Source organism: Lepidothrix coronata, unplaced genomic scaffold, assembly GCF_001604755.1.
Source record: "Lepidothrix coronata isolate B3197 unplaced genomic scaffold, Lepidothrix_coronata-1.0 Scaffold27, whole genome shotgun sequence".
Classification (NCBI taxonomy): Eukaryota; Metazoa; Chordata; class Aves; order Passeriformes; family Pipridae; genus Lepidothrix; species Lepidothrix coronata.
In genome coordinates, this window is record NW_016690207.1 from 3245546 (window position 1) to 3254966 (window position 9421).

Genomic DNA, 9421 nt, shown 5'->3' on the forward strand with positions numbered 1-9421 from the left:
TTGGATGCTTATTTTCATTGTTACTGGAGCAGTTCTCCCCAGACAGATCCAGGCACCAGCCCATGCCACTGCCCTCAGAGGACACCCTGAGATCAAGGTGTAACCTTTACTCTGGGCAAGGAAGTTATGCAGCAGCATCACTTGTTTTACTGCTTGTTCCCTTCAGCCGAGAGAAGAATTCCCAAACCTCATTTCCCCACCTCACTTTGGTGTAATTCTAAATTTGTTATTTAATTTCTCCAAGAACAAGGAGAGAATTCCAATCCAGAACTGATTTTGAGGATTGACTGGCTGGAACGTCCCACTCTTTTCGAACATACTTCACACCAATTTAGTCACAATACACAGAAAAACAGGGTTTGAGAGGGCAGAATATTCCCAAATAATGACACAGAAAACAGTGCCTCAATGTATTAATCCCCTATATCACACTTTATATGCATTTTCAGACCTCCTATTGATATGGACAAGATATGAACAAGACCACAAGGATTCCAGCAATGGCCACTCACTACAGATGTGTTCAGGAAGCTGAATTTTTGTTATTATCATCAGCTGAGCTTTGGCTCTGAATCTTTAGGGCTGTGACCGATGCAGAAGAAGGAAGAACCCACCTTCACTCTCAGATCCCAGGCAGGGCTTGCCAAGCAAGGGAGTGGGAAGCAGAAAATACTCATGAAGCAAATGTGTTTCCTTAAGCCATTGAGTGAAAAATAAATACCCAAACCCACAAATGACACTGTTCCAGTTTGAGGTCTGAAATCTTGTTTGCCAAATTTCAGCCTGGAGTGATCTTTTTTTCTTTCTTTTTTTTTTTTTTTTTTTTTTTTTTTTTTTTTTTTTTTTTTTTTTTTTTTTTTTTTTTTTTTTAACAGCTGATTTTCCTAAACCTCAGGCAGAAGGGATTTTACACTGGAAACGCTGACACGATTCCTTCCGGTCACCTCACCCCTTCACCTTCGCTTGAAGAAACTTTTTTATTAGAACTTGGTTGTGATGAGGAACCTCAAGAGGTTCAAAGGTTTACTGCAGCTCAGAGAGCTCTCCTAGAAGTCTGGCAAACACACTAAACAGGGCTGGAACTTCAGGAGTCTGCAAAACAGGGCAAGAAGCCTCATCTGGGCTCAGCTGAAACTGAGAGCGAGCAAATATTTTGAAAGCTATCCAAAGTTTTTCAACACATCACAAAAACCCTCCCTGCCTCAACTTTTAGCAAGAATTACAGCAATCTGAAGATTTACTCAATATTACATTTCAGTGTCTGGTGCTTTCTAGGGGAAGGGTGGCCACGCTCTCACCCCTGAACCAAAAGGAGCTTTTGGGAGCAGCTGGGGCACAGGATCAGCTCGGGGTGGGACAACAGGATACAGATGCCCTGTGCTGGATCTGAGGGGGCATCAGGGATGCTGGTGGGCGAGGTGGCACAAGGATTAAATGCTGATGACTCTAAATAACTCCAGAACCTGTTCTTTAGCTTAGTCTGGGCCTGCTGTGTAGTGAGAAATGCTTTTGGAGTGAAGCTCGGTGAGCCCAGGCTGAAAGCTCTTGTTTGAGATCCTGCAGGACCTGAAGCCAAAGGTGGTTTCACCTGCACACTTAAAATAAAGGAACTCACAGGTGATTTCCAAGTTGGTGCCACTTCCAGGGTGGACTGGTGAGGCTGGATTTCATCATGTACAACCAAAGGTTCCCACAGTCCACCTGCAGGCACACCTCTCCACCTTCAGATTGCTGTGGTTACTCATGTAATGCTCCCAAATCATGGAGACTCCCTGGCTCAAGGGCAGGTATCTTACTTAGTCTTGGATTCCTCCCCTGAGAACATCCTCTCCTCATTTTCTCCCTTGCTGATTAGAAGCAAATAAACAAAATGGGGGGAGGGAGAAAAAAAAATCAGATTACTGAAATAACCAGAATACTGAAATTTATCTGCCTTTTAAGAGTTTAACCAGATTTGATTATCTGAATAAGAGTATTTGGATACGGTTCAAATTCCAGGGTACACAATTACATTCTGCTTATCGTGAATCCCATTTGCCACTGCATATGGTTATTCTAATTACCAGAATGCTATTGTGTGCTCCTCTGCTGACAAGGGCCCACTGTGCTCCACACCAGGCTGGGAAAAGGGGGGAGCACCCAAAATATATTCATTTTCATACCCCACACAACATCTTGGCCTGCAAGAACCTCCCAGGTGCTTTCAGTGGGAGCTGTCAGCAACAGGTCTTATCATTTGGAGGGGGAAAAAGGGATGATTTACAAAATCTGGGGGGGAAAAAAAAAAAAGAAAAAAGAGGAGTCTGCTTTGGGAAAGCTTTGGTTTGCTTCCTCAGGGAAGAGCTGCTGGGAACCACAGTGGGGTTGGATCAAGGGTTGGACTTGATGATCTCGGAGGTCCCTTCCAACCCAGCTGATTCTATAAATTTAAAGCTCCTTATCCACAAAGTGAGAGGGGAAAAAACCCCCAAACCTCGCAAGAAACAAACAGGTAGAAACTCCACAGGCTCCAATTAGTTTTTTCCACCCTAAAAAGGAAGACACATTTCAAGGTTCTTCACATCATTTTGTCAGACCCCGGTTTCACTCGAAAACGTAACGAAGGGCAGTGAAACACAACCAAGAGAAAAGAAACACAAATTAAGGCTGAAAAAAACCACAACCCAGTCCCTTTTCAAAAGGCTGAGCTGAAAAACAAAAGGGAGGGGGGGAGAATATTGGAGGCCGCAGTTCAAAAGAACAACGGGGCAGTTTAGCAAGAGACGAGCTAAAATAAATTTTAAAAATTCAGTAAAACGCATCGAACACGTTCCATTGAATTTATTGAATTCCCTACGCCGTGCTGGTGGTGCTGTGCCCTCTTTGGCATCCTCCCAGCAGCACCTCTTGCTGCAGAGGACAACAGCCTTCAAGAGGCTTCCCTGGGCATGTTTAACCTGCCCCATAAAGCACAGGCCAGAAAAATGCTCAGGCTCAGGATGTAACTCAGTGGTTCTCCTCAGAGCAGCACAGGCCCTGCATCTCACCCCATCTCTGATGGCACCTCTCTGAAGTTCTGTCTTTAAATCAAGTCTCTCACCAGAGGGGGGGAAAAAAAAAAGGGTATTTATTAGCAAGTCCCAACATATTCAGTGAGAAACTGCACTAAAATATTTTACAGAGAAAAAAAAATAAAATATTGATTTTCTAATCCAAAAAAAAATGCTTTCAAACCAAACTGTGGTACCTCATTTTGGGACCAAGCGTGCCCAGTTCCCCTGCCATGGGCTCTTGGCTCTCTCCAAGCAATGCCACCTGAAGTGCCATCCTCTGGGAATATCTGTGACAAATTCCAGGCTGTTCTCAGCATATTTTGCCATGTCTCCAAATGGCTTTACAGAGAAGAGACCACCATACAGAAATATGGATTATATTGGGACCTGGGTTTGGCCACCTCCTTTCTCCTTGGAGGGCAGACTAAATGAGCCCATTCTTCCTTCAGAGCCAGAACACAGGCCTCTAATATTCACTGTACATCTAATATAGTGAATATCTAACACAGCAAATTAGATATTTAAATAAAAAACTCAAAACCAACACAGAATATTAACAGACCCTCAGGAAAAAAAAAAAAACCAACAAATTTTTTACTCTCAAAACTAGATGCAATCTCATCCTGCTTCTATCCCAGCCCAATAATTCCCTCCTCATCCCACTATGGATGAAACAACATCCACCAGCAAAGCCCAAGTGGAGATCCCAGAGCAGATCTGGCCCCTGTTCTGGGTAATATCCCACAACCAGGTTTCCATGTGGCCCCTCAGCACCCAAACCTGAAAGATATTTATCCTATATATACATATAGGAGGGGAATATTGACCACCAGCCTCTATACCCCAATTTACAGTCCCACAGACGCCAAACTGTGGGATTTGTTCCCTTTTTTAAAGCCACTTTCAATCACAGGGAGAAAGAAGAGTAATTAGACTTCTCTGACATCATTTTATGCTTCTATAGTAAATAGAAAACACATAGAAAACCCTGGAAATTCAGCAAGGAGGAAAAAAAAAAACCCTCTTTTTTTGGACGGCAAAATGCGTCAAAGCGGCCAAGTTCGAACCCAGAGAAATTTAAAAGTGGAAATGCAGAGCAAATCTTTGGGAGAATTAACACTGAAAAGCTGCTGGAAAGAAACAGTCAGACTTTATTTTGAGTTTACAGCCTAATTATTTTCATATAGAAACTGTACGTCGGGGTTTTAAAAAAAAAAATGACTCCTTCGAAAATAATTGTTCCACTTTCACAACTTTAAAGGTTAGTTTTGTGCAGAAGGTTTTACACTGCCTGCTTCCATGGTGGGGTTTTTTCCTGCTCTATGACTTCTTTTGGAGTTTACAGCACGACTATTTTCCCTTAAAAGCTATTTTAAAAGACATAAATACCATGAAATTGGAAGGAATGGGATTCTACAATAAACTCATTTTTGAGAGAGAATAGGAGTTGCAGGGCCAATCCCCTCCCGTGTCCCAGAGCTGCAGTGTGCCCAGGGATTCCTGGGTATAAAGGAACAGAAGTGACTGTTCCTGTCCCAAACAAATTGCTGCCACTCAGCAAAGAAAGAACAGACCCACGTTACTTTATAAATGAAACAACCTTATCTGCTTCCCAACGAGCTCGGAATTCACCATCCAGGAACGTTCCCTACCACGTCCCCACTGCCAGACCGAGGCAGAAGGAAGCTGAGGTTTAATTTCTTCAGCCTGATGTCAAATTTAACTCCCCCATCCCATCTCACCCAGGCACAAACGAGCTGCTGTTGTTTTTTTTGGTTTTTTTTTGCACGAGTGTATTTTAACACCACCCAAAGCTGAGATGGTAATTGCAGAGCGAGGGTCGCAGCTCCTGGTTTATATTCCTTAAAAAGAAAATTAATTAAAAATAAAAACCAAAACAAACAAGGGAGGAGGGGAAAAAAAAGGCATTAGAGGAAAGACAAAAACAGCAAAGCAGAACATTGTCAGGTTAAATGCAGCAACACAACCCTGTGCACTTGCCAGACAGACACATACCTATAGATACAAGCTTGTGTGGAATATGACCACAAGTTCGGATCTACGGGTTTGTGGCCCCAGGCAGGGTTTCTCTGCTGTCATTTGCAAGGTTTGGGGCTCGATTTTTTGGAGGAAAAAACCACTCCTGCAAAACGAAATACCCGAGCTGTTAGTGAGGAGGAGCCTTCATTCCCTCAGCACCTTCAAACCCCTCCACTGGAGGACGGGGGGGGGCACAGTCTCTTATTGACTTTGCTACAACACAAGCTACGGTTTCCTGCACCCCCCTGGAACCTTTTGAAAGAAAAAAAAATCAGCAAAACGAAAATGACTTTCAAACCAAACACAATCCAGCAGATGCGTGGCTCTTTCTCGTAAGTGCTTTGCTGGACAGAGTTGCACAGAACCGAGGAATCAACAGCCAGCGTTGGAGGTACATCCCTGACAGGGCAGCAAGTTATAAAACAGCAAAGTTTTTGTATGTAAACAGAGTGACAACGCACAGCCACCCCCCCCACCCTGCAAAAAAAGTTGTCCTGTTTCCATTCTGGCAGCCTGGTTAAAGCAGAAAGAAGAAACAACTGCCTAGGAGTTGTTTTAGCTTTCAGAGAAGTCATTACTGGTCTGAGGTTCTATTTTAATTCTGTTTTTAGAGAACAAAAAACCCCCTTCACTCTGTATAAGTTTCCCCTCACTCCAGCTCTCTGCATTTCTTCCTAAAATGACACAGACAAATGTAAAACTTCTTTAGGATACCTCAAATAAGTCTTGAAAAACAGTGGTGGAACAAAGTTTTGCCACTGCAAGTAAGAAGTGCCCCCTCCTTCCCCTGAAGTTTCCAAGTTTTCTTTCCTGTGTAACTATTATTTCTCATTTTATTGGTGGGGAATTAGGCTGAAAAGCAGCCTGGCTGTGAGCTCCTCATAGAGCAAATCAGTGAGATCAACTGTTGCTTAAGGTGTCACAAACTTTTCACGTTCTACCTCTTCTCCTTCTTCAGGAGACAAACTGTATTAATGCAAGTCAGTGTTATTCTCCATAAAATGAAACAGTCCACACTTGGAAAAGAATTTTGTTATTTGGAGGCTTTTAGAAAATTCCCCCACTTCTCGTGGAGGTTCTTAAAATAAATCACTTCAACCTTTCCAGCCTGGCAAATACGCAATTCTAAAATACAATTTTCCTTTATTTGGAATTACTGCTTGGGCTGGGCTACAAGGAACTCCCAGCAGTGGATGCTAAACTTTCACCATCTGTCCAAAGGTTGCCTAAATTGATCCCCTAAGTTTAGACTCCTATGACACTTACCTTAAAAGTGTCCAGCTCTCAGCACTCAAAATCCATGTTGCAGGGGATGAGCATCTTTGAAAAACCAGGATAACTTCCGTGCTGGAGGCAAAACGGGATTCAGGAGCCCCCCAGAAGTCAGGGAGCTCTGGAGGCAGTGGGGCAGGGAGCACGTGGTCCCTGCAGGAACAGCCACATCCTGCACAACCACACGTATTGTGCCCTGGGAGCTGCAAAGGGAACACAACAAATGTGACCCGACCAAAAATAACCCGGGCCCTCCATCTACAAAGCTCATTTAGTCCCGGGAACCTGAGGTTAAAAATGCAGGTTTTGCCCTTTGCCCTGTCTAATGGGCACAACTGTCAGGAGCCAGGAATTCTGCTGCTGCAGGTACCAGGACTTCTTGCAGTGGCAAGGAATTTTTCTTTAGGCAAAACTGCATAAGGCAGTGTATTTTCCCTTATATTCACTACATTCATTTTGACCCTAATATCCTTTACATTAAGGTAGGTATAATTTGCTTATTTTTATAGGTATATAAACTAATTTCCATGTCTCTCTGCTGGCAAAGAAATACTTTATTTTTTTTCATATAAGACAGGAAAAAAGTCATGATCTCACTGCAATGCTGGGGGGAGGTTATGGGTTTACTCAGTGTTTCTAGTTCCAAAACCTGTTGTTTGGGTTTTTTTTTACCCTTTAATCCCATTTTCTAACCACTGGGACAGCTCAAGCCCGTGAAGGAAACCAAGCTGCAACATTTGGGTGGCCTGTACATCCCTCCTCGTGGTCCAGGACACGTGTCCTCAGTCCTGCCTGGGCTGCAGGGAAGCTCCAGGCACCCAAAAACAGACCTTGGGGGAGCCCAGCACACATTTGAGGGCAGCTGGGAGGTGCTGACCCACCCAGCAAACCCCCCCCTTTAATTCCTTGCCTAAAGGAGGGTTGATCTCTGCCACATCTCCCACCCCCTTCGCCACCTGATTGGCTTTTCCAAAACAAAAGGAGTGTTGGGATCCACCAGCAGAGCTCCACTGGGTGAAAAAGGGGGAGAAAAAGGGGAAAGCAGCACTAGCTATGCCTAGAAAAGCTCCAGGTATGCCAAATAAATCCCTGCAGCAGGTCCCACCATAAATCTGAGTGAGCCCTCCTGCATTCCTGCCCCGGGCGAGGGCGGGTCGCTGGCACAGGGGTGGCATTCAGTGGCACCTGTATGTTATAAATTACCCTGGAACCAACCTGCTCCTACCCATACACTCTGGGAAACAAACTCCTGGACAGCTCTTGAGCCCTCTGATAAATTCTTGAGCGATTTGACAAAGGCAGCAGCAAATGAATCTTTTTGTTTGTTGAAAGACACAGATTTTAAATTTATTTTTTTCCTGTACGAGCCCTGGTTTTTAAACATGAATTCCACTTATATCCAATATATTCAGAGAGCCATAGATTATACAAGATCTGGGGTTTGCAACGTTTCCCTCCACTGATTAATCACCCAGCTATTGTACCTTCTGAAAACCTGATGAACATACACACAGTGGCAGAAAATCCATGACAGGCAAACAAATCAATCACCACCACACTGGATTTGTCTCAAATGCTAAAATTGCAAACAAAAACTTTCAACCTGTACATTAAGGAGCACGGGATTAATATTAAGGCTTGTGATGTCCTTACACTGAGCATAATTTGCTTCATTATTCATTTTATAATATATTAATGAACTCAGGACCGACAAGGTACCAGAACACGGGACAGCCCAAAAAAAGTAATATACACTTTTGTCAGTAATAACCCAGCATAAAACTGGCTTGTTAGAGATTTATAGCCAGAGGAATATAGAAGGAAATATTGCAGAAATCAAGTCTCTAAAGACCCAGCACTGGGGCTGGTCTGTGGGTGGTATTCTTGCAAACCACAAAGCATAAATGCCCTGTCCAGGAAAATCGATCATTATGGAATGCATTGTGTGCCTGAGCAAAAAGCTGTTTGCAGCCATTTCAAAAATAAGACAAATAAGAAACACCACTGCTAAATAATTCCCATTCTTTTCCCTCACCTCTTCCCCGCAGTCTAATCAGGCCCATAAATATATATATATATATACACATATAAACACACATGCACCCTATCTTAGGTTTAAAGACCTGCACTCCCAATTCTTTAAGGATTTCTGTGCTTCAAATAATTTTAAGAAATTAGAAGGAAAAGGGAGATACTGACTGGGGAATGGATGAGAAACCAAATTACCTCAGCAGCAGCATTCTGCAAGATTTCTTCTCGCCCGTGCGCTGCCATATTGTTTGTTAGGCCCAACTCTTCAAGGAATGTATCCTGGAAGACAAAATATTTATGGATATTTCCATGGCATATTTTCAACAAATGAGTTCTATCTTTCTATAGGAACGACAGAAGCTTCAGGAGCAAAAGGAACAGGCAACGTCCTAAGAGAGAAATTACTTCCCCCCTCCCAATATCTTCATTTTTCAGGTTTTTTTTTTTTTAATGATATTTTTTTCCACGTTACACCTTTGGATCAACCCCCTCCCGCCCTCCCCCCCACCCTTCCTCCGGCACCACGAGTGAAATCCGTGGAAATAAAACATTCCTTGCAGCACAAACATTTCAGAAGTTTGCCAGTCCTGTTCCCACCAAAGCCACCAAGAGAAATAAAAGCACCGTGGAGGTTGTAACAGCAGTTAGTAACACACACCAACTCCTCCAACTGATCAGCTATCACATCCAGATCCTTCCCCAATTAAAGTTTGATAAAACAGAATCAAATAGGAGCATCGTTACCTGCTTTGGAGAAGGTTCACCAAGCAAGCTTTTTGAGCTTTTTGACTCTTTTAACACTGATACAAGGAATAATTATTTCTCTCTGCCGACGCGATTGTTAAAAGAAGAGAAACCCCGGATTGTGGTGGCTTCGTGGATGCTATTCTTTTTGCACCACAGCAGGATTCTTGGCTGCCAGTCCAAGCTGCTTTCACTTGCCAAGTTTTAAGATGCCGGTTTTGCCTTTCATTTTATTGTTCCTTTCGCAACGTTAAAGACCGACTTAAAAAACCATGCACAGCTGCTATCGGGGAGGGGGGGGG

At 43.4% G+C, this 9421-nt stretch overlaps 1 protein-coding gene across 4 annotated transcripts in view; it reads right to left on the bottom strand.

The window, feature by feature from the left end:
- The window catches only part of LOC108494809, an 80553-nt gene that overhangs the window by 16704 nt on the left and 54428 nt on the right, over nt 1–9421 (bottom strand). For 2 of the 4 annotated variants that reach the window (XM_017809698.1, XM_017809697.1), the window contains 3 exons: nt 8571–8654; nt 6339–6547; nt 5010–5175 (listed from right to left, as the gene is read on the bottom strand). In XM_017809698.1, the coding sequence (XP_017665187.1) occupies nt 5049–5175; nt 6339–6547; nt 8571–8654 (420 nt within the window). In that variant the 3' untranslated portion in view covers nt 5010–5048. Of the gene's footprint in view, nt 1–5009; nt 5176–6087; nt 6548–8570; nt 8655–9421 lie in introns of those variants that run through there. The other 2 variants (XM_017809699.1, XR_001873963.1) reach the window with 2 other exon arrangements.